The sequence below is a fragment of the Typopeltis vanoorti genome, chromosome 8, assembly GCF_054136105.1.
Source record: "Typopeltis vanoorti isolate ZY-2024b chromosome 8, IOZ_Tvanoo_1.0, whole genome shotgun sequence".
Lineage (NCBI taxonomy): Eukaryota > Metazoa > Arthropoda > Arachnida > Uropygi > Thelyphonidae > Typopeltis > Typopeltis vanoorti.
Window position 1 is genome coordinate 14016830 of NC_143556.1, and position 26879 is coordinate 14043708.

The following is a 26879-nucleotide window of genomic DNA, read 5'->3' on the forward strand; positions in this document are numbered from 1 at the left end:
TGAGACAAGGATGTACATTATCCCCTCTGTTATTCATTATCTATATGGATCACATTATGAAGGAAAGTGGTATTAAACATGATATCAAAATTGGAGATGTTAATGTCAGCTCTTTGCTTTATGCGGATAATGTTATACTTCTAAATAAATCCACTACAAGTCTGCAAGATTCTCTGACTAAATTGAATAGCTGTTGTAATAGATATGGTATGAAGGTCAGCAATAAAAAGACAAAGACAATGAAAATAGGCAGAATCATTGAAAATGTCAACTGTGTTGTGAATGGAGAACCTGTGGAACAAGTAAAACATTTCAGCTACTTAGGCACGATTTTTATTGAAGATGGTAAATTAAATATAGAAATAGACAACAGAATCAGCAAAGCTGGTATGATAGGAAGTCAATTGAATAAATTCATATGGAATAAGAGAGAAATTAGTTGGAACACTAAATTAGCTGTATACAAGACAGTGTTCAAACCAGTTTTAACTTATGGATCTGAGAGCTGGGTCAGAAGTAAAACATTTGACCAAAGACTAGAGACCGCAGATATGAGAGTCCTGAGAAAGATTAGAGGTGTGAACAGATGGCATCAATGGCAATATCATATTAAAAACGAGGATATTAGGAAAGAACTTGACATTGTCAACATCCAGGAATGCATTAGCATAACTAATCTCAGGTGGTATGGTCACTTAAACAGAATGTTCGAGGAAAAATTAGCAATACAAGTGTTCTCTGCCAGGTTGGCAGGAAGACCAAGATATAGGTGGATTGGTACGGTACAAAGTGGCTTAGACGATAGAAATATAAGATCTGATAATGTTGGAGTCTTGACAAGTAACAGACTAATTTGGAGGAAAATTGTAGATAGGAAGTTATTAATGATGTAAATTTTTCATGTGGTACTATCATATCCTGTACACCCCTTGAGGGTACATGTCAGGAATTTGATGATCATGATGATAAAAGTCAGTACCAGCTTATTTTTTTCACAAAAAAAAACTCTTCTTCCACCCTTAACAATTCTGAAATCTCTGGACAAGATGACATTTTTCTGCTTGGGATAATTTTAACTTCCAATCTTTCTTGGTGTAAACACATTACAATTATTACCTCATCAGCATCCAGAAAAAAAATTTTTTTCTTTCACTTAGTGCATTACTTTATCTCTGAAAAACTTAACTTTGTACAAATCATAAATCCAACCATTGAATATGTTCATTCAGCTCACTCTGTTCTTTTTTGCAAAGTGTTTCTGTTGCTTGTATTTTCAACAAACATCCATGGCCATTGCAGTGTTCATTGGAATTAGCATCTGTAATTCTACCTTTCTCTAAATACGTTGGAGTGTGTAGTAGCTCTTCTGCTCCTTCACAGTTCATCATAGATCTTCATTCATTCCTTCCTTCTACTGCTGTGTTTTGGAGTTATTATAGAATCTCAGTTGTTTCCTTTTTCTTCTGAACTTTCTCGACATCTATAGTGGTAATATGCTGTAGGCTCAACTACCTCTCATTTATTACTTTAAAATAATAATTTTCTAGCATCCTATCAACAATTTTCTTCCAGATTATTTCGTTTGGTGTTTTAAAACACTGCTAACCACATTGGTTACTCCTTAGAATTACTCTATTCATTCTTAAAATGCTAATGTGTTAAGTTCCTTTCTAATGTCTTCATTTTTAATGTTATTCTGCTGTTGATGCCATTTGTTCATTCCTATAATTGAGTTTTCTAGTTCTTCAATCATCTGTTTTTTTTTTTCTAACTTGACTTTCAGAATAAAGCAGAACTGACTGAATGGAAGAGAATAAGCAAAAAAATGTACATTAGTTTTCTGTTTTCAAATTTAGTTTGCCATCATCATCATTGAAAATTATACTTTATTGTACAACCTAGCTGAAATATTTTGCTCATTCAAGAGGTTCTTATTTTAAAAAAAATGCATAGCTATTTTGTTCCTGTTTATTTTTAAAATCTGTCAAATGTTTTATTGATAGTGCAATTTTTTTTTTTGCGACAACATCTTGTATGATAAACTGTGAATTATGTGAATTTAAATTAATGTATCTATATGTCTAGCATGAATGTAAGTCAGCAAAAAGGGGCAGATATGAGAGAAATCATTAGTGAAATATTATAAATGAAAGAATGCGTATTATTCAGGAACATAGGGCAAAGATTGCCCTAATACTATAAGAGCAGCATAAGCATCCACGGGCATCGCATCTGAGAAGACATCATGATGCATACATTCCCGGAAAAAAGAAGTCCCATATGTTAATCGGTGAAGTCACCTAGCCTGAGACCAATGGGTGAGACGATAAGAGAAATTCAAACTCGGAAAGGTGGCGTTCTAGGGGAGCGTATAAAACCCGCGACATGGAAGTAAATCGCCCCATTTTTTCTTGTTCCTGCATTTCTCTTCGTGTGCTCCGAGAGTTCATCGCAGTTCAGCTCTCATTTTTGAGGGCTGATTTACGAAAAGTTCCGGCATGACACTGCAGCAGATTTCAGCAAGATCAACCGTAGGCCGTCAATGAGAGGGCAATCGACGCAAAACCTTAGCAGAGAGATAGCGCCCAACTCAGGTGAGCACGTGTAACCCACGTGGCGATAAGATCGAGACAACCAGAGTCGTAACAAAGAAGGAAGGACGGAAGAAAACCGATAAAGAATAGATAAGTACTCTCACTTGTTCTAGCCCCTTTTGAGAATTGACTAACAGTGTTAAGATAATGCATCTTAAAATTTCTAATGGAAGAAAGAGTGAAGAACTAAGATTTATGTAAATGACTATGCTTTTGAAATGAACTTTAAGAACTTTCAGTTAGATAGAGATTCTGTCGTAATTAATCCGAGAGAGATTATTTATGTGCTAAAATGCCTAAATGTCCAATTGAGCTGTAATTAAGAATGTATTATATGTTGAGTTATTGAATTTGCTAACATTTTGAAGTCAATGCATAATGGTTTTAAGAGTGAGAGAGTGAAAGAATGGTAGAAGCTTAAATTAGATTTGATAACTACTTTAACTTATATGGCATTATATAATGAGTTTAATAAATATTTTGATTCCTTACTTACATGTGTTTCTGATCATGATGACTGACCCTGACCCTTCATAAAACATCGAACTTGTGATCGTGTGTGTGTGCGGGATGCCCCAATTGAAAATAGTAGGTCACGACTGCAAATAAAATAAGCCAGAGAACCCAAGGCTTCTAAGAATTCAATTAACATTATTAGTGGCACCTGATATTCTATGATTACCCTAAAGGCTGAGTTTATCTCTAACCTTAAGGCCCAGGCTGGCACACAAATAAAATAAATTTTGCCTGAGTGACCAGGATAACTCATGGAATTCAGGGAACAGGTAATTTCTGGTGGCCGTTAAAAGGTTAAATTACATAAGAAAAGGTATAAGAGAAGCGAGACATAACGTTAAGATTAATATTAATGAAGATCACATAACAATGGTGCAACCGACTTAACGAAGAGGTACATGCGATAGAATTTGATATAGCGGCAAGTAGGAAAGGATAAAGTTAAATATATTGCCTCGATATATCAATATCAGAGATATATGACACAACACTATAATAGTATCAAACATTGGGAGAAGAAGACCTCCACATCGCTTTTAAGGAATGCGGAGAACTGACTAGGAGCTATAACCTAATGTCTAATCCTCACCTTCACATGGTGCGATCCATTAGTATGTATCCAGGGTACTGAATGAATGAAGGTGTGCTTGCAATTTGGGACTTAGCGGACCAAATTGTACTTTCTATTTAGCTTAAACCACAAATAATATAATTCTCATGGAAAGGCTTAGACGTAGGTTATGCATTTTCACTAAATGATTTAAGGAAATTAAAACATCTACTAGGATATACATTAAAATAAATTTTAATACACTTCCAATATTTCAACAACGTCACGTTGCCATTTTCACGGGAACTTAAAAACAAGACAAATGCATGCAGGCACAACAAACAGTAAATGAGGACGAAGCAGGAAGCTATTCTTTCTCCTAAAAGTCCTGATGGTGACCCCTAGCGGGCAATGTTGGTGTTCTTGGCCGAATGTGCTGAAAGTCTTCTGATGTAAGTTTCCCAAATTTGGGGCAGTCTCATGCAACCAAATTTGTTGAGGTTTGGATTGTTTCTTAGAGGGCTGAGGCTGATTCCATGAAAAGCTTTTCGTATTTGAGTTTACTATGGTGTATTATCGTGGCTTTCTTCCACCGTGTTCTATGGCGGGTATCCAGCACATGGTCTGCAAGACCAGAGTGGCTGTATTGGTGAAACCGGATGTAGTCCTTGTGTTCTGAAATTCTAATATTAGCTGTTTGGCCAAAGTAGGACAGCTTACAGCTACAAGGACTGCATCTGGTTTCACCAATACAGCCACTTTGGTCTTGCAGACCATGCGCTGGATACCCGCCATAGAATACAATGGAAGAAAGCCACGATAATACACCGTAGTAGATACAAATGTGAAAGCCTTTTCATGGAATCAGCCTTAGCCCTAAGAAACAATCTAAACCTCAACAAATTTGGTTGCATGAGACTGCCCCAAATTTGGGAAACCTACATTAGAAGATCTTCAGCCCAATCGGCCAAGAACACCAACATTGCCTGCTAGGTTTTTGAAAGTTTATTTTTCACTTGGTTAGAGTATAATAAAAAAAAATTAGTTTAATCCTTTATCCAAGTGTGAGCAAACAAAGTTTGCGCATGAAAGTATCTTCAGGACTGGTGTTGTACCACCTTACCCCAGTCCTGAAGATACTTTTAGACGCAAACTTTGTTTGCTCACACTTGGATAAAGGATTAAACTAATTTTTTTATTATGCCTGCTAGGGGGCACCATCAGGACTTTTAGTTAGAAGAAAGAATAGCTTCCTACTTCGTCCTCATTTACAGTTTGTTGTGCCTGCATGCACATGTCTTGTTTTTAAGTTCCTGTGAAAATGGCAAATGTGACGTTGCCAAAATATTGGAAGTGTATTAAAATTTATTTTAATGTATATCCTAGTATACGTTGTAATTTCCTTAAACCATTTAGTAAAAAATAATAATATAATAGTGTAGCATGATTGTCACCTGGGTGTGACCTGATTAAACAAAGCCCCTGCTGTTTTTTTGTTGGGGAACTAGGGCACACAGTGAAAAGCCAGCTATTGGAACAGACTCCAGCATAAGTATAGGATGTTATATTCACGCAATAATAATCAAGGAAAGGAAGGAGTAGCAATAGCATTCAATGCCAAACATGAAGATAAACTTTTTGATTGGAAGACAGTTTCAAAATGGGAAAAAGGACAATGAAACTTATTTTTACCTATGATCCAAAAGAAGGCTTTCCTAAGGAAGAAGTGGAGGAGATGTAAACAGCAGAAGAGAAAGTGAATCCCACCAGGCATATAAAAATGTTTTGAGAAAATTTGGAGAAAGGGGCAAGGCTAATAATAATGGGAAGTTATGCTGTATTTCTGCTCAGCATGTGGACTAGTCATTACTAACACCATGTTCCAACATAAAGATGTGTACAAGTTCATGTAGATAGAGGACACAATAAATAAGAAAAGTCATATTGACTATGTTATTGTTGATAGTGATATCTTCATGCTAATTTGGAATACAAGCATGTACAGAGGATTTGAAATTGGAATTGACCATCACTCAGTTTTAAGGATAAAACTGAATATCACATTGAAAAGAACAGCAGGTAAAAAAAAAATTTTTAAATGAATTGAAATTGAATGGCTGTTTTAGACTTGTCTATACAAACATTATTGAAGAAACAATGAAACAGTTCAAAAACAAGAATGAAACTTTGGAATATCACTGGCAAACTCTGAAAAAAACATTGATTCAGCTAGGGAGGCATGTGGTGAAGTTGTCTGCAAGGATAGAAAAATAAGAATGCCATGCTGGACACAAGAAGTTAAAGAAAGGGTACTGGAAAAGAAGAAAGCATACTGAAAGTTCCTAGCAGATAAGTCAGCAGATGCCCTAAAAGAATACAGAGAAATATGTAAGAGAGCTAAGCTATGTGTGAAATTAGCTAAACAAAAGTCGTGGGAAGACTTGGATAAGGTAAGAGTATGGAAAATAAATATCAGGAGGGTGGCAAAATGTTGTAGAGTCTATTGAAGAAGCTTAGAAATGGAGGAAAGAGTATTCTAAAAGGAATCAAAGGTGATGAACGTGACATGAAAGCTGAAGATAAGGACATCCTAGATGTCTGGAGTAATTACTTTGAAAGACTGTTAAACTAACCAAGGAGTGACAGGACCATACTGGAAAATTTATCAAGAGGAATGCAAAGAGAACTGTATATATATATATATATATATATATATATCAATACTTGAGGTAGGAAAAGCTGTCAAAACTTTAAATGTGGATTCAATTTGGAATACCTCCAAATATGGAGGTATTAAAGTTTTGCAGTGGCTACATGATTCAGAGGACCTTTTCAGAAGATCAAATTACCAATGATTGAAACACAGCTCACATAGTACCATCTATAAAAAGGGAATAAAGCTAAATGTGAGAATTACAGAGGAATTTCTCTACTTGGTGTTTCGGTAAGATATATACAAGCATACTTGAAAAGAGATTGAGAAAAATTGTGGAAGCGAAACTGGGAGAACAACTGGTTTCAGTCAAAATAGAGGTTGTCAGGATCAGATTTTTACTTTATGACAAATAGTTGGGAAATTGTGGGATATGACAAGGATCTGTACTTCAGTTTTGTAGATCTGGAAAAGGCATATGACAAGGTGGCAAGAGAAAAGCTTTTCAAAGCACTACCATTATATAGGGTAAATGGAACATTATACAGGACAATAATATTTAAGTTGTAAGTCAGTTAGAATTAAAGGAAGTACAGGAAGATGTTTGATGTAAAATAAGATATAAGAGAAGAATGCACATTATCTTCATACTCTTGTTTTATTCATCATCTATATGAATCGCATTATGAAAGAAAATGACATTAAACCTGATATTAGAATTGGAGATATCAGAATTCCTCATCATCCAGTGGAATTCTCTAATTAAATTGAATAGCAGCTGTAATAACAAATTTGGCATGAAAGTCAGGAAATAGAAAACTTCAGCAGCATTTTGAATGTGGAGAGCCTGTAGAATAAGTAAAATATTTCAGTTATTTAAGCATAGTTTTTAGTGAAGATGGCAGGTGAAATTTGGTAATAAACAGAATAAGCAAAGCTGATATAGCGAGGAGTCAGCGGAATAAATTTATATGGAATAAGTGAGAAATTAACCAAAATGCTAAACTAGCAGTATACAAGACAGTGTTCAAACCAGTTTTAAGTTGTGGATCTGAGAGTTGAGTTAGAAATAAAGCATTTGATCAAAGATTAGAGATCACAGATATTAGAGGCATGTACAGATGGCATCCATGGCAAAATTTTATTTAAAATGAAGACATTAGGAAGGAACTTGACATTGTTTGCATTCAAGAATGTGTGAACAGGACTAATATAAGGTGGTATGGTCACAGAAATATAATGGGAGAGGAAAAATTAACAAACAGGTGTTTGATGCTATGATGGTAGGAAAAAAGACCCAGAGGAAGACCAAAGTCTAGGTGGATTGATTCAGTCAGAAGTGCCTTAGAAGAATGAAATGTTAGATATGACAATATTGGAGTTCTGACAAGTAATAGACTAATTTTGAGAACAATTGTTGATTGGAGATTAATAATAATGGGAAGGTAATCATGTAGTGCTGTCATAATAGTCTGAACTCTCTTGAGGGTACATATCAGGAAATTGGTGATGATAACTAGCGCTATTAACCACCTTACCGGCTATTATGGATCAAATATGCATCCTCGTACACTTCTTATCCATCATATATTTCAATGTAATATCAATGATATTACAATTTTAATATGCACTTCGCATCCATGATAATCTTGACATCTATAGACATCTTGGCCAGTAGCGTGGTTAATGCAGTGTATTACCTAAACATAGAGTTCAAAGGGAATGGATGTGCAATATGTGATTGTCTCAAGTAGGATCACCTAGCTTCTCTTCCAAGTGAATCCTGGAACCTGAGCAATCAAGTGGAAGCTTGGGTAATAACCTCAGTGGGAAGCTTGGCCAGGTACAAACAAGAAAAGGAAGATTTAGGGAAAGTTTGGAGGCCTTAAGGTGGCAATCCCACCACCAAAGTAGGCTGCAGATGACAAGTAATGAACCCAGCTGAATCTTTTTTTACTCCAAAGTCTCAGAAAAGAAGTAGCCAGACTGTTGCTTTGGTAAATGATTTGGACAGGTTAATGAATATAAGCAGGATTAAGAAAGGAAAAAACAATGAAAATAAACAAGGATATATGGAATGTTACTAATTGGAGATAACCATCATGGAGATGGAGGATAGTGAATGTGTGGAATTCATTGTCAGAGGTGGTTGTGAATGCTTTGCCTGTTAATGCATTTAAGAAGTATGATAGGGATTGTGTTGAATGATGGTTAGTGTGTCAATATAGGGTCTCCCACGATGAGTCTTCTGACTCCATGGAGATACACCGTTATAATAATAATTTAGTTATTATTATTATTATAATATATATATATATTATATATATAGTTAATATAGTTATAATAAAACATCTCTATTTTCAGTGGAATCAAGAAAGGAAGAGCAATGATTTTTATTCACAAATCAATTTTTAAAAAAATCACACATTATAAATACTAGAGTGAGAGACTCCTAGAACTAAGATTACAAACGAACTGTGACTTCTGACGATTATTGGTGTCTATGCCCCACAGGAAGGAAGAGAGGAGGATATGTATTTTTTTCAGATTTACAAAAAAAAAAAAAAAGTAGAAGATAATAATAAAACTAAATGATTATTCTGTTAATGGGAGATTTCAATGCCAGATAGGAAACATTCTATTTGTACAAATATAGGAATTTTTCTGCATATATGACTTAAAAATTACTAATACTTTTTTTCAAGCATAAAGATTGCCATAAATTCACTTGGGAAACAAGAAACCTACGAAGTTTAATAGACTATAAATGCTAAGAGGAAAACAGCTAACCTAATATTAGATATCTGGGTATTTAGAAGTGCAGAAATAGAAAATGGTCGTTATCTATTACAAGTAATACTCCCAAGAAGGTTTCAAATTAACCAAATCACTGCAAAGAGAAATCCATATGAATCTTTTAGAGTTCAACTCTTGGATAATAAAAGTATTAACAACTTTTTATTTGCAAAGAATAAATGAAAAACAAGAGCATATAAAAGAAAATGATGTTATACAGATAGATTGGAATAATTTAAAAAATGCAGCAACATGAATGACATGAACAAAAAAGTAAATGGAAGAGAGGAAGGGTAATAAGAAACTGGGATGAAAACATTGAAGCAATAATCAAAGATAAGAAAGAAGCATATAAACGATGGATAAACAAAATCACTAGAAATAGAAATTAATTATAGATACAAAAAAGCATGCCAGAAAAAAGAATAGAAAACATAGGATCACTTCATAGCAAAATTGGAAAGAGATCTTACAGTGAGGAGACCAAATGCATGCAGAATTCTAAGAAATGTGAATAAAGAGGTAAAAGAAAAAGTGAAACTTGAAATAAAGAAAAAACCTGGCTAGACTTCTTCCAAAACTTATGGGAAGATAGTAATGAAACTAAAACTGACATTGTTAACTACTAGCTATACAGTGGAAGAAATAACATTATGAGAAATACAGCATAGTAAATCGGGACAATACCACGGAGAAGATGGAATACATATAGACCTTATTAAATATGCAGATGTCCTGTTTATCAAACAACTTTTAAAAATTTTTTTAACAGTATCTGGAAGCAAGGAAAAATCCCAGAAAGTTGGAATAAGTCAATTATCATTCCAATATATAAAAAAAGTAATAAGTGCCACAGCAAAAACTACAGAGGAATAATTAATGCATATAACCTATTATAGGTTATATGCATGAATATTAACTTAAAACTTAAATCATATATAGAAGATAAACTTTGTGAACAACAAAAAGGATGACCATGTATTGACCCAGCTTTTGCATTAAAAATCTGCATGGAGAAGCACTGGGAATTCAACCTAGAAACACACACACACACACCTAGCATTTGTAGATTACCAAAAAAAAAAAAAAAAGCCTCTTACAGAGTCTTAAGGAACAAACCTGTGGACCATACTCAAGAATCTACAGAACATTCCAAATCAGCCACTTGCAGTAATAAGTAATGTATCATAAACCAAATAGTTGTAAGAATCAGTGAAATAGTTATAGAATGGAAAGCAATAAACAGAGGAATCTGTCAAGGATGCCCAGTGTCACTACTCTTATTTAATATCTATATAGATGAAATAGAAGGTAAATATAAAATCAGCATTTAAACCGAATTGTACAACGAAACATCCATTTGTTTGCAGATGACCAGATAATCATATTGTTATTTTTATTAATTTATTTTTTTTGTTATATTATATGATTTTACTTTTTAACTTAATTGGTTTCTCCTCTTAATTCGTTTTTTTCGTAGTTACTTGATCTTGTACAAAATGCCTGAATGTTCTAATCTTAACTCACGTATAATACTATTATTTAACTTTAGTCCTTTCATAATCTACTTAGCTTTCTCCCCACCTTTCAAGGCCGTAAGGTATAGTCTCACACGTACTAGTCTTGTAGACTTAGGAAAAGCCTCTGGCTGGAACCAAATCCTTAATCTACATTGCTATTATTCAATTGTGTTAAATCTTAAAAATTTGTTTTTGTTAACGACTGCACCATTAAGGATTGGGTAAAGAATTTTCTATCCTTCCTTTACATACAAAGGAATATTTTAGCTACGCATGTGGAATAACTCTTAAATCAATTCTATCTCAAGCAACTCCAAATTACTCAGTCGTTTCTGTTACTTTACTTAGGTCACATATTGGCTAACAAAGATCAGGCAAGCTATTAATAAAAGCAAACATGTTTATTTTAACTTAGACAATTTATATACAAAGGTAAATAGGACATATCACTTGTCCGATTCTTCGCACATTCATTAAATCAATTCACTTAAAGCATTAGACAAAGAAATTATTTACACTCAACTCATTAAACACGTGGATGGATTTTAGCACACATAACCTTTCTCTCCTAACTACTAACATTAGGCAAAATTACACTACACACGTCCTAAACATTATGTAACACAAGTACTGTTCAAGATTACAATATTCTGTATTACACATTCAAACTGACTTTCAGCTTTCTGACCTCTTCAACACATCATGCCATTTAACAGAATCAAACATCTATCTCTTCTATACACACACTCTAGGCTATTAACATAAAGCAATCTACTTACAAGGTCTCTATATCATGTACAATCCTGAATCCAAAAGGGTTAAGGTGAATTCTGCTGGCTCCTTTCTTTTTCTTGCACAACGGCTGTGATCCACTATCCGGCGGTTATTGTCTTGCAGATTTCTTCCTTGTAACTTTAATGCATTTTTTTCGTCGATGTTAGGAACTTCATCGGCAGCTACAAATCAGCACATGCATGGATCAGTAGATTCTTTGAAGAATTTCATGGAAGGATATCTTGTAATACTGCCAGCGTACTCCCCATGATCTCCAGAAACTACTACTCGGCAGATTGCGACTCTTCCCTTCCTCGAAAAGCTTGCCACAGGAACATAAAATAAGAGAGAGCCCTCAAGCCTTAATCTCTGCCTTATATATCATATCCAAAAAATCCCCGGATTTACTGGTAGCACCCTTATCACCCACACTTACAATAGGTTTTGTTGACAAAACTCATAGTCTGGGACCTTTGAGACTGTTGTTGACATGAATTTTAGGGAGACCATACAGTCGTGGGATTAGAGGATGTAGTGATCGGAGGGAAAGGCATACATTCCTAGGTAATTCTGATGTCATTCTTAGTAGATTATTTGTATGGTTGTGGAGTTCTCTGGAGGGATCTCTATCAAGAAGTGAATAGGAATCAGATAAAATCTTCAGTTCACTAGCCTAATCCTGTCTGAGCTTTTTAGTTACAATTGCTTGTGGTTCTACATTCAGTTATTTTAACCTTATATTATAAAATTATTACATTACATTAGGTTATGTAATATTAATTGTACTTAATTATAAGTATTTTATGGCCCATGTAAAATCAGTATAGGTGAAAAATATTTCTATTTTTTTTTTACCATAAGAGATTTTACGATATCAAGAATTGAAGATGAACTCCAGAGATCAATAAACATAATTGTTAAAAGAATTTGGAATGCAAATATCAACAGACAGAACAAAAATCATGGCTTTTAAAGGACCATCTTTATTCAGAAGTAAAATCATGGTTGAAAATAAAATTTTCAACCATGATTTCATTTCAATAAAATAAAATTAATGCTTCGAATACCTTGGATACAAAAGAATCTGATATTGATATCAAAATTTTAAACTTCCTAAAGATAACAGGGATGATCAATAATATTTTCCAACCTAACCAAGTTCAAAAGCATACAAGAACAAGAGTTTATAAAGATTTGTTTATAAAGTAAAAAAAGAAACTGGAGAAATAAAATTCCTATGAAGGACAGCAGGCTATAATCTCTGAGACAAAAAAGAAAGCACAAAAATACTTAGAGAACTAAAAATAGGTTCAGTATTGTACAAAGTATACCAAAAGGATTGAACATATTGAAAGAATGGACAGTTCATGACTACCCAAAAAGATACTCAGATACCATCCAGTTGGAGGACATAGAAGTCAGGGACGACTAACATTGGGCACAGGGATTTGTGCCCAGTGGCCAGAACAGGCCATTGGGCACAAATCCCTGAAAGGATGATGAGGAGGAGGACTAAATAAACATATACTAATGTTTTTTTTTTTTAAAAGCTTAACAATGGAAACATTCTCTCTCTTTTTTTCTCTCTCTCTCTCTCTGTGTATGTGTGTGGGGAGAGAAACTAGTATAACTTTTTATAATTTGTTAGAAACATCAAGTGATATGCTAAATTACCATTGAAACAGCATATGTTTCAAAACTTGATAGCAGTTCTCCTTAGAAATGGTTGTTGGTGGGAAAAATCATAAAAAATCTAAGCATTTTAGATAGCTTTTAATCACATGCTATCCACTGGTTTTAGATGCAACCACAAAACCTACATAATAGATGATTCTTAATTCTCTGTCAGATGGAATTTCTCAGCACTAAGTTACTACATTATTTCAGAACCTACTCCTTTCACTGTTCTGTTACTGGCTGTTTAAAAAAAAAAAAAGTGTACTTATGAAAATTTTTTGTCTATTTATTAAATGTTCATTTTGTATGCATTGTAGAAATCTTTGGTCTTGTTATATCCATAAAATAATAGAAAAACACAAAAAAAATGTATTTTTTAACATCACTAAGGATTATTTTGTTGACATATTTAAAGATATTTTTCATTTCAACTTTAGATATCAGCTGATTAAGATGTTACAACAACATGGAAGTGTTAAGAAATTTGATTTCCTCTTTCATAAATCAGGGCCCTTAAAAGGTCAACCACGAGGCTACTGCTTTGTTACTTATGACACAAGAAATGAAGCAGAAAGTGCCCTCGTGTCGTTAAATGGAAAATTAGTCTTGTCAAAAAAGCTTGTAGTGAAATGGGCTCATACTGTTCCTAATGTAAGTATTTGTAAAAAAAATTTTTAAGTTGATTTTTTATTTCAAAACCACATCTTCATCTGTTTTCATGCAAAATTGTATATCATATATAATGCAACAGATGGTAATGCATATAATTTCTGGTAGGAGGCCACATTCATTTTATAGTATACAGTGGTGCCTTGGTTAACAATGGCCTCAGATAACGACGTACTTGGTTAAGGATGAGTGGCTGTAAGAAAAAAATCTCTTGGTTAACGACTCTCGATTATGTGAACCTCTATTTGTTCTAAAAAACCGGTTCTGATCGCACTCATCCACATGCGGGAAGGCATTGTCGAATACAGAACAGTCACACGGCATAGCTGTGAAGCTCAGATATATTTGACCCATCATAGCCAGCTGTTTACATTTTCCATTTATTTCTTTTCTTGTAGTGTACTGTGCTTTATTTTAAAATTTGTGGTTATAAATGCGTTTTATGATGAAAATGAGTATTTAAGCATTTATTTTTTATGTGTTGGTTCATATAGACAATAAATCGATGGGTGTGTGTCACTGTTCATTCACCATCAAAAGGCAAAATTAAATCTCATCTGTATAATAATTGTTGTATCTATAAGCTGCTAATCAGTGCATGTTACGGTAAGTGCTGTATCTGATATAGTCACCTTACAAGCAAAATGCACTAAGTCAAAAATTGCAGGTTTCGAATTTAACTGTTAACTTTTATTTCAAAAAGTTTTTTTTTTTGAACTTTTACTTTTATTTTCAGGTGACGATATGTTCTTTGTATCCCTTGTCTTAGTGTTGTACAATTTGTAATAATACCATATTTTGCGTATCTTTTTTTTTATAGAGTGGATTTTTTTACCGTGTGACAAAATGGGTCTCAAAAAGAAAGCTAGTGAGGGAAAAAAAAAACAAAAAAATTTTCTCTATTGAACAGAAGAAAGAAATAATAGCAAAACATCATGAAGGTGTGAAAGTTATGCACCTAGCTCAAATATATGAAACCAGTCATTCTACAATATGAACCATTTTGACTAAGAAAGAAGAACTTATGGTAGCTAAGGTTGCCAAGGGAACTTCAAGGTTGAATGTCAGAGGGCTTCTTTTTGAGCAAATGGAAAATCTATTACTAATTTGGATCAAAGAAAGAGAAATGGCAGGCGATACTACATCTCAAAATGTAATCTGTCAGAAAGCTAAACAGATTTATGAAGATTTGAAAAAGAAGACTTCGGGATCAAGTTCTGAGATAGATGATGATGATTTCAAAGGTAGCAGAGGTTGGTTTGACAACTTTAAAAAAAGAACAGGAATTCATAGTGTGGTCAGACACAGAGAGGCAGCTAGTGCTGACAAAGCAGCAGCAGATAAATTTGTCAATAGCTTTACAAGAATTATAGAAGAAGGAGAATACCTACCTCAACAAGTCTTCAATTGTGATGAGACTGGGTTATTTTGGAAGAAAATGCCCAACAGAACATTTATCACAAAAGAAGAAAAAACACTTCCTGGACATAAACTAATGAATGATAGGTTAACATTGCTTTTAGCAGCAAATGCAAGTGGAGACTGCAAGGTAAAACCAATGTTAATCTACCACTCAGAGAATCCCCGAGCATTCAAAAAGTTCAGTGTCTCTAAATCCAATCTCGGTGTTTTGTGGAAGTCTAACAGCAAAGCCTGGGTCACAAGAATAGAATTTAGAGACTGGATTTGCGAAGTGTTTGGACCAACTGTCAAAGCCTATCTTGAGCAAAACAATCTGTCTCTAAAAGCCATTTTAACCTTGGATAACGCACCTGGCCATCCAGTGGGCATACAAGAAGAGCTACCAGAGAAATTAGATTTTATCAAGGTGATTTTTCTTCCTCCCAAGACTACATCTCTGATTCAACCTATGGATCAGCTGATGATTGCAAATTTTAAAAAACTTTACACAAGGGCACTTTTTACCAGGTGCTTTGAAATGTGTGAGGCTACCAACATAACTCTAAGAAAATTTTGGAAGGAAGAATTCAACATTGTCATAGCAGTTAGGCTAATTGTAAAGGCTTGGCAAGAAGTAACAATGAAATGTCTCAAAGCAGCTTGGAGGAAACTGTCTTTCCTTTGGTAATGAAGAAACTTCAGATGAAGGACACAAATTGGTAAAGGATATTGTGGCAACTGCTCATGATCTTAACTTGGAAGTAGAGGAAGAAGATGTTGAAGAATTATTGAAGATGCATGACCGAGAACTGACTACTGACGAGCTAAAAGAACTTTTCAAGCAGCAATGGGAAGAAAAGGAAATGGAAATTTCATCTGAAGATGAGGATGGAGAGAAAGAACAAATTACGACTGCTGAAATCAAAAATGTTTTGGCAAAGTGGGAGGAAGTTAAAAATGTTGCTATGAAATGGAATCCAAACAAATCTGAGGTTATCAGAACTGCAGATCTATTTAATGAAAAGTCCATGCAGTTTTTCAGAAACATTTTAAAAAAGAGGCAGAAGCAAACAACCTTAGACATGTTTTTTACAGGTCCATTTGTCAAAAAACTCTGAAGTGAGTCCAATTGTCCTTCTGGTGAAGATTGATAATTAAAAACTGTTTTCATGAACAATTCATTTTATTAATGTTAATTTTTTGTAGCAAATACATATACTGTATAATAAATAAATGATATTTACCATATTTTTATTACATTTTAAATGAGTTTTATCTGCATTTTTAATATGTACTATGGTTGTGGGGAGGAGCCAGAACAAATTAATTGATTTTCAATTAAATCTTATGGGGGAATCGCACCTTGGATGACGACGGTAATCCTGGAACAGATTACTGTCGTTAACCAAGGCACCACTGTATTCACATTTAAATGAGTCTTCTTTTTATTTAATGCTGTTTTTATTGAAATTGCTATACATTGCAGCAGATTCTGGGTTTACGAAACCTGTAATATATTAATGCGTCTGCAGGCTTTATCTCATGTCTACATACTGAACAAAGTAAATCACTGATAAATACTTCTTTAGTAATATCACAGAAAAACGACAGATGTATGGTTGGTTGGTTCAAATCTTAGTTATATGAGTAGTTTTCATAGGGTTGAGTTAGTCAGTCTCAGTTGTAGATGGCAAGTTCTCCCGACAGAACATATGGCAAGTGAAAACAATTATGTCTGTCAACATGCAGTTGACAGATATAATTACACTTGCTATATGTATTTAGCTACCTTAGTTTTACATCATCTCTCCTGTCTGGTAAAGATTGCCAAACAGGTGATGCTGAAAAGACTACAAAAAATCATGAGGAGGAAAAACCTCATACCCGATGAACTCTAGTATACAACTCGTGAGAGTCGTGGAATACAATTGGAGACAGCACACTGGTGCCGTCTTTCTTGACATTGTAAGGCATTTGACAAGATCTGGCATAGAGGCTATTCTATAAACTAACAAACATCAAACTCCCATTAGACATGACCAGCCTTATCGGTTCCTTTTTTGAGGATCGGAAGCTTCCTGTGAAATTGTAGGGAATTAGATCATCCAAGTGCAGGATTATAACAGGAGTTTCCCCATGACTCCCTACCCTCACCTTGACACATATATGACTGACATTCCCCACACAGCCACCACATCATCGACTCTATAACGAGGCAAGTCCTCACTAAACCAACCTAATTTGCATTTATTTCTTTCAGAAAGGGATAAAGAAGCAAAAGGTTGAGTCTATCTTGCCAGACAGGTGAACCATTATATCAATCAGTGCTTAATTGCAGCATTTTTTGGCTGTGTCTAATCCTGGAGCAAGGCACCCATGAAAGGTGAACCAAAGTGTATTAAGGTTTATGAAACACTCAGTGATCTGAATAATTTTTGTAGCATAGTGTAAAAATCGAAACTAGAAGGGCCAAATACAGATTAGGCCTGTTTATCAATGATCAATTAAACACAACACGTAAACATCCACAAAGTAGTTCCATAATTACTCATTTGTCGCTCTTACATCTGTTTTAAATATTACCAAAAGGAAACTGGTGCTACATCATATTGATACTGCAAATCACACGTGTAACGCTTCCTGCTTGCCAGTAATTTTGAAACAGCCTCTAATTGGAGTTTGGGAGCAAATGATTTGAGATCAGGTTTATCCCTCCAGGAAACTCAGGTTTTTCACTCATTAAACTCTCCAGAAGGATACACAATTAACAGATATAATATGTTGACCTCATGCCCTTACTTTGCTTTAGTCTAGTTTAGAACAACTGAATCTGCAAAAGTATAGCTGGAATATTTCTGCACATGGATTAGCTGAACAAGAAATAACCAATGAAGGTTAACTTCATTTATATAGAGGTAGCAACAGAAGTGGAGACAGTTGATATGGCTGTCAGTAGATACTGATACAGGTCATATTGGATGAGAACCTCAACCTTATTGATCAGTTATTAAACAAGAAACACTTGACAAGTAACCTATGTGAATGGTAACTACTTTTCAACCAGATGGATGAAACTGGGGCATCTGTTTGCATGCACAATTTAATTGATCATTTTGGAGATAAAAATGGAGGTTTTGTTGACAATTACTTTCCAGCAAAAATTATTTCCATTTTTAGGACTTTTTTGCATTTCATTTAATCTATGTTGAATGCTGTAATAATAATAATTACAAGTAAGTTTTTTATGTTTTAAGTCTTACTTCTGTTTATTATTATTATTATTATATGTTTTTTATAAAATTTAGGAAGAAGTACATCCAAAGAAGCCATTCTTAGCTCTTCCAGGGATTAAAAGTGATGACAAACCTCATAAAAAGTATGCCATCTAATTTTTAAATCATATTTATTTGGGTTAAGTGATATAATTGTGTAATTACTTCATGTAGTATGAAAATACTTCACTGTGGAATTAATGCACCTAGAATATACCTAAAAATGCTTCAAGATTGGTGAATAAAATTAAGTATGGTTTGGTTAAAATGAATAAAAAATCTGTTTGAACAATCATTAAAAATGGGCTTGTTAAGGGTACTGTCAACGAATGACAAAGACACTCCTCTCGTGCGTTCTGATATGCAATACAAAAGCAATAATATAATGAAGAGACAGCTTGTGACATAGATTAGACTAAAGTAATCTGAGCATCACCTATCTAAACTTCTTTTCAGCTGTATAAATTTTTGTTTGCCAGCAGCATTGCATGGTTATAACTGATGAAAAATTATTTTCATCAGTTATAACCAAACTATAATTATAATAGGCTTGCCTAAATAAGTTGTCTTATAACTTTGGTATATTTTAGTTTTAATATACAGAGTGGTCATAATTAAACTTCACTTATTCAGAGCAGAGCCTTATCTAACGACCAGAATGTACTAAATTTAGTGGGGCTACTAATCAAGACATGGAAAGGATTCAGTGAAAAATAAATTTTAGTTTGAAAAGTCACCAAGAGGGGGGAATATGGCACTGTACAATGTAAAAATAAGCATTAAAATGGACAGACAAATGAATAACAAAGACTAAACTGAAATGAAAGTTTACCTTTATGTGTTGCACTTCTGATAACACAGTAATAAAACATTTAATATCAATATAATTTAGCACACAGTAATTATGGCATTACTGTTACTGGAGAGTAAGTGTTGTCACAAACCTGTTGCACAACTTGAACTCATTGAGTTCACCCATACAAAGACCTGGTTTAGTGTGATCACCATTCTTGTGGACCAGAAATTGCATCCTGTACACAGCATTCTCAACAGCAGATCATAACATGCCTGAAGAAATTTTTGTCACAGTCTGTGATACGTTGTCCTTGAAGGCTGCCAAGTTCAAGCACTTCTACGATAGACATCGGCCTTCAGGTAACCCCACAACCAAAAATTGCATGGAACAATATCAGAAGAGTGAGGTGGCCGTGCAACTGGAAAGAAGCAACTAATCACTCTTTCTTCTGTGAAGTGATGCCATACAAGCTGCTATGTTGGTGTGCAATGTAGGGATGTGTTCCATCTTGCATAAAACTGTTCTCGTCCAGACATCATCATTACTGAAATTGCAGCAATGAAGAAACTGTTCAGCATATCACAATATTTCCATGCAGTAATAGAACAAGTTACTGATCCTGCCAGAATGATATCCTCAAAGAATAATGGCCCTGTTCTAAAATCTGCTGTGAAGTCACACTCAAACAGTAATTTTTGGTGAATGCAGTGGGAATTTCTGGAGTGCATTTCGGAAGCCCAAATTCGACAATTTTGAGTTTTATGATCCCATTCAGATAAAAATGCATCTCATCTCCCCACAGAATTTTCCAATGCCAAGCATTATCAACTTCCACTCTGACCAGAAATGTCAGATCAAATGTGTCATTTATCATAATCACCATGTAGCAGCTACTTTATATGGCTGATTTTGTATGGATAAAATGTAATAATTTTGTGCAAGATTTTCCATGCCATGGAATAACGCATATCCAGTTGTTGCATTACTCAATGGGCACTACTATTACCAGCAACATTTTAGTGTGATCTGTTGACAATCGTGCTGGCAACTTCTTCAGTTTCATGTGGTGGTACTGGTTTCTGTCCTCTGCCAGCTCGAACTTCCAAAGATCCTGTTTCTTCAAAAACTTATGAATCATTGATCTAACTGCATTCGCTGAGAGGAGGACCTTTACACAATTTCTGGTGGGTTCCAAACTCACGAAGAGCAGCTGATGCATTACACTCGTTAAGGTAAGATAACTTTACAAGTAAAGCGAGGTGCATGTTGAACACGACTATCAACAGGAATGCATTTGTGATGTTTTCCCTTTACTTTATAGCTCTTATGATGCCATAAAAACAGGTGTTCAACTTCGTTTTATGCAAATTTTCTGCTTCCTGGACCACAACAGTGCCATATTTTCCTTATTGCCAACTTTTCAAACAAAAAATTTTTTTTTCATGGAATCCTTCCCATGTCTTGATTAGTCTCCCTACCAAATTTGATGACATTCCAGTTGTTAAATCGAGCTACATAAGGCTCTGAATAGGGGGAAGTTTAATTATGGTTACCCTGTACATTCAATATTATAGTTTTATTGATTGCTTAGAACTTTGTATCATTAGCTACATAAATTCATATATTATGGAATATGTGAATCAGTACATAGATACATTTATTACAGGCTATGCAAACACTACAAGTAGTCATTTATCTGATTTAGAAAAAAAAAAAAAAAAAAAAAAAAATACACATAAGAATTGTTCCAGGAGTACACCAGCCAGTAACGAAACCATTATAGCGATATCTAGAATGTCATCTCTTCTTTTGGTAACTCAGGCTACCAATGGTAAGTTGAGTGTTTTTTCTTAAACTGCTTTGGTGCACCTTTTGTTAAACCAAGACTTGGAAAGTGGCAAGAATTGTGAGTAGAATGTGGATTGAAGACCTTCATATACCAGTGAGAATAATTTCAGTGACTTGCTCAGAACAGGCATTTGGGTCTGACAAGAAGCAATAATCTGACAATGGGAAGGAAAAGTAGACGTTCCAGATGTCATCCCACTTGATACCTTTGTGGTGCCAAAGGATATGACATTGGAATTGATTAGAGGAAGAATGCTCTGGGTGAGAGGAAACTCGCACAGCACTGTGATCTAGCCTATGCTGGAGCTTGCAATAAATTGCAAAACAGACTTCGGCAAATCCAAAACTGAGTTGTTTTACATTCACTTATTCTTAAGGGAAAACAACAGAAAATTTGTCTCCTTTCCAAATGGAATCCAGTCCTTGTCCCTTGCAAAGGCCATCAGACAACTTCTCACTTGCTCTTCCGTCTCTCTCTCTCTCTCACACACACACACACACATCAGGATAGTATAAAGTCTTCTAGTTCTATTGACATCTCTGTTGCACTCAAATATTCTCCAGAGCTAACATCTATCATTATCTCTGCCATCAAAATGTTCAGTTTCTAGTGCATGGAAGCAAACATGCAGCCAACCTATTCCACAAAAGAATGATAAAAGTTTGCTATCAGACTACCAATTGATCTCTATCACCTCACTTCTCTCCATTAGAAGAGTCATCAACAATCAACTTCTCCACTGCCTAAAGGCCTAGTATGGATTCCTCTAATCTAGATGCACAGCTGGACATATGCCCTGAAAAGTTTGGAGAAAGGTGCTGCCACTTTAACGCTTCCATAGTTTTACATTGATTGTGTACGGCATCAAGACATTCTCAGCAAATTGCATCTCTCATCTACTTGTCACCTTCCCAGCTTTCACTTTCATTTCAGTCATTCACTGCATGTCATGGTAGATAGTGCTTCATTCTTCAAGCTTCATCACCAATGCAGGAGTGTCCGCACAGTTAGCCTACTGGCTATGCGCTTTGCAACCATATACCTGGGGAAGGAGTGTCCTGGGTTCAATTCCTGTCGCCGATGTGAGGAGCTTAAGGATCTTCCTCAGCCATAGCCAAGTTAGCCGGTCTTGGGCTTGGACAGCAGAGTTTTTCATCCCTCAATCAGGCAAACTGGCCCCGTGAACACACTGATCTACAGTCATAAATACTTAACTTCCCATGAGGGGGCTCAACTCGCCCCAATAGGGACGGGAAGAAAAGGGAGGAAAACTCCATATGAATAATAATAATGCAGGAGTTCTGAGACACTCCTGCATCACCAGTGCAGGAGTGCCTCAGGACTGTTCTGTCACCTACCCTCTTTCTCATAATCAACAATTTCTTGATATGTATCCTCAAGGGATACACAGACTACTGCTATGACAGTACTACATGATTAAGCTTACATTATTACTAATCTCCTATTAACAATTTTCCTCCAATTAGTCTTTCTTCTCTTCACTCCAGTATTGCCATACCTAATATTTTGGTCTTCTAAGTCACTTATGACTGAATCAATTCACCTAGATCTTGCTAATTTTTTCTCTCCCATTCAGTTTAAATGACCATACCACCTTAGATGGCAATTTGGGATTTAGCTGACCAAATTGTATTCTTATTGGCTTAAACCAATATAGAAAATGATGGTATAACATGACACAATTTCATGCCAGCTGGGGCATTGTCCGGTTAAACAAGGCCCCTGTTGTTTTTGCCAGGGAACCAGGGTGAACAGCGAAAAGTCAGCTACTGGAATAAATCTGAAAGCACACCCCAACTCAACATCACCAGAGTTAAAGATTAGTACTATCAACATAAGAAGCCTGAATGGCAAAGAAATAGAGCTAGCTGAGGAATTAGCTAAGTACCAGATCGACATAATAGGGGTGACTGAAACAAAAAAGACAAAAACTGGTGAGATCTTTCTGAGCAATAAATACAAAATGTTATATTCAGGCAATGACAATCAAGGAAAAGAAGGAGAAGCCATAGTATTCAACACTAAATATGAGGCTAATCTTCTCGAATGGCAGTCAGTCTCAAGTAGAGTGATGTGGGCAAATATCAGAATGGGGAACTGAACAATGAGACTTATTTGTGCCTATGGTCCCACAGAAGGTTCTACTAAGGTAGAAGTGGAGGAATTTTTTGAGGCTTTAGAGAAAGCAACTGACACAATGGAAAATGAAAAGTTGGTCCTTGTTGGAGATCTGAATAGCAGATAGGAAATGATTGTCAGACACAAAATATTTTGGGAAAATTTGGAGAAAAGGGCAAAGCTAATAATAATGGCAAATATCTCTTACATTTCAGCTCAGAACATGGACTGGTTATTACTAACACAATGTTCCAACATAAAAATGTGCACAAATTCACATGGAGAGAAGAGGCAAGGAATAAGAAAAGCTCATTGACTATATTATTGGTAATAGTGATGTTTTCTCCCTGGTGCAAGACACCAGAGTGTACAGAGGATTTGAAATTGGAAGCGATCACTATTTAGTCTTGAGCAGGATAAAATTGAATTTCATATTGAAAACAATGACATGTAAGAAAGTTTTAAAGCGAATAAAAGTTGAGCAGCTCTCAGATGTGAACTGTAGACTAAAATACACAAAGATTATTGAAGAAAAAATGAAAGAGTTTGAGAACAAGAACCAAACCCTGGAGATTCAGTGGCAAACCTTGAAGAAAACCCTGATTGATTCAGCTAGAGAGGCATGTGGTGAGGTTGTCTGCAAGGATAGAAAAATCAGAACCCCATGGTGGACACATGAAGTAAGAGAGGCAGTGAAGGAAAAGAAGAAAGCATATCAAAAGTTCCTGGCAAATAAGTCAGCTTGGCTCTTAGAGAATACAGAGACAAATGTAAGAAAGCTAAACACTGTGTAAAATTAGCTAAACAAAAGTCATGGAAGGACTTTGGCTAGAACATAGAAAATAAATATCAAGAAGGTGGTAAGATATTCTGGAGGTTGTTGAAAAAGCTTAGGAATGGACGAAAGAGTGCTGTAAAAGGAATTAGAGATGATAAAGGTGACATGGAAGATATCATTGAAGTATGGAGTAATTACTTAGAAAAATTGCTAAATGAAACAAGCAGTGATGACAGCACAGTGGTAAAAAGCACTGAACAAGCATGCAGTCAGGAATACATATCCATACGTGAAGTAGAAAAAGCCATCAAAGGTTTGAAATGTGGAAAGGCAAGAGGAGTAGATGATATTCGACCAGAAATGCTGAAGTATGGTGGTATAAAAGTCTTACAGTGGCTGCACTGCATAGTTCAGAAAGCCTGGACAGAGGGACGAATTCCCGATGATTGGAGTAGAGCTCTCATAGCACCCATATATAAAAAGGGAAATAAAACTGCATATGAGAATTACAGAGGTATTTCCCTACTGAGTGTTCCCGGCAAGATCTATGCAAGTTTACTTGAGAAATGGTTGAGAAGAATCGTGAAGTAAAGCTTGGTGAAGAACAAGCTGGATTCAGACCAAATAGAGGTTGTCAGGATCAGATCTTCACTTTACTTCAAATAGTTAAGAAAGCATGGGAATATAACAAAGATCTTTATTTAAGTTTTGTCGATCTGGAAAAGGCATATGACAAGGTGCCAAGAGAGAAGCTGTTTAATACGCTACAGTTATAGGGAAGCTGTTTAATACGCTACATTATATCAAGCAATACTTAGTCTTTATTTGAGTTGTAAGTCAGCAGTTAGAATTGAAGGAAGTACAGGAAGATGGTTTAATGTTAAATCTGGTGTGAGACAAGGATGTACATTATCCCCTCCATTATTCATTATCTATGTGGATCACATTATGAAGGAACGTGGTATTAAATATGATATCAGAATTGGAGATGTTAATGTCAGCTCTTTGCTTTATGCAGACGATGTTATACTTCTAAATAAATCCGCTACAAGTTTGCATGATTCGCTGACTAAATTGAATAACTGTTGTAATAGATATGGTATGAAGGTCAGCAATAAAAAGACAAAGACAATGAAAATAGGTAGAATCGTTCAAAATGTTAACTGTGTTCTGAACCTGTGGAACAAGTAAAACATTTCAGCTACTTAGGCACAATTTTTAGTGAAGATGGTAAATAAAAAAAAGCCAGTCTGGTTGGCCGAGTGGTTAGTGTATCCGCTTTCCAGCCAAAATGCTGCGGGATCAAATCCTGCTATGGGCATGGTGTTTGTTATTTTCTGTGGAAATACTAGTGGTAGTAGTAGTCAGCAGTAGATAGCGTTGGTGTAGTTGTGGTTAGTGGAAGTTGTGGAGTGGGTACCCTCCCTCGAAGAGTCTTTGGACTCTCTGGAGGTGTCACGTAATAATAATAAATATGGAAGTAGACAACAGAATCAACAAAGCTGGTGTGGTTGGAAGTCAATTGAATAAATTCATATGGAATAAGAGAGAAATTAGTCGGAACACTAAATTAGCTGTATACAAGACAGTGTTCAAACCAGTTTTAGCTTATGGATCTGAGAGCTAGGTCAGAAGTAAAACACTTGACCAAAGACTAGAGACTGCAGATATGAGAGTCCTAAGAAAGATTGGAGGCATGAATAGATGGCATCAATGGCAATATCATATTAAAAACGAGTATATTAGGAAAGAACTTGACATTGTCAACATCCAGGAATGCGTTAGCAGAGCTAATCTCAGGTGGTATGGTCACTTAAATAGAATGGGAGAGGAAAGATTAGCAAAACAAGTGTTCTCTGCCAGGTTGGCAGGTAAACGATCCAGAGGAAGACCAAGATATAGGTGGATTGATACGGTACAAAGTGCCTTAGACGATAGAAATATAAGATCTGATAATGTTGGAGTCTTGACAAGTAACAGACTGATTTGGAGGAAAATTGTAGATAGGAAGTTAGTAATGATGTAAATTTTTAATGTAGTACTATCATATCCTGTACACCCCTTGAGGGTACATGTCAGGAATTTGATGATGATGACCACCTTAGATTAGCCCTGATGACATGTTCTTAAATGCTAACGATGTCGAGTTCCTTCCTAATATCTTCATTTTTAATGATTTTGCCATTGATTCCATTGGCTCAGGCCTCTACTTTTTCTCAGAACTCTCATGTCTGTAGTCGTCTTCTTATACATAAATGCTCTACTGTCACCAATAATCCTATTGACTGTGTTGCTGACGATAGTACACTCTGTTCATCCTCCTCATTCGACAGATCATGCAATATTCTCAGCCATCCCAAAAGCCAAGATTATTTGTAACCAGTGCCTTAAATGCCATCCTTCAGTGGAATGAGGATAACCTGGTCACATTCAATGTTATCAAAACGCAGTTGTTCCTTTTCTGTTATAAAAGGATCTTAGTGTACTTACTGTTAGCCTCAGTAATATACAAATCACGAGGATCAGATCTCTTTCCTTGGACTGATGTTTACCTCCATCCTCTCCTGGCATATCACATCAATAGTTTTCTCAGTCTTTAAAAAACTAGACCTTCTTTTCCACTCAAGATGCTACTTTTCACCCATCCAACTACTAACAAACAAATCCCAAATTTAGAATACTGTTTGTGTGTTGGGGTGGTGTTACACCCTGATAACTTAAGAATGTGAAAATTTCAGTTATCATGATGTAACAACAGAAGAAATAAAAACTTTGTATAGATAACTAGTAAGCAAGCTTGTTCCTAAGCAGATATCGTTAAGACCCTTTGAAAGTAACGAATACAAAAAATTAAAAGAAAGGAAAATATGCTTGCATCGAAGTGAAAAATATAGC

At 35.3% G+C, this 26879-nt stretch overlaps 1 protein-coding gene across 1 annotated transcript in view; it reads left to right on the forward strand.

The window, feature by feature from the left end:
- Positions 1 to 26879, forward strand: part of LOC150103747 (putative RNA-binding protein 18) — a 70157-nt gene that overhangs the window by 36770 nt on the left and 6508 nt on the right. Inside the window, exons 3-4 of the mRNA XM_090396575.1 lie at positions 13518 to 13731; positions 18456 to 18526. Of these exons, the coding sequence (XP_090252701.1) occupies positions 13518 to 13731; positions 18456 to 18526 (285 nt within the window). The remainder of the gene's footprint in view (positions 1 to 13517; positions 13732 to 18455; positions 18527 to 26879) is intronic.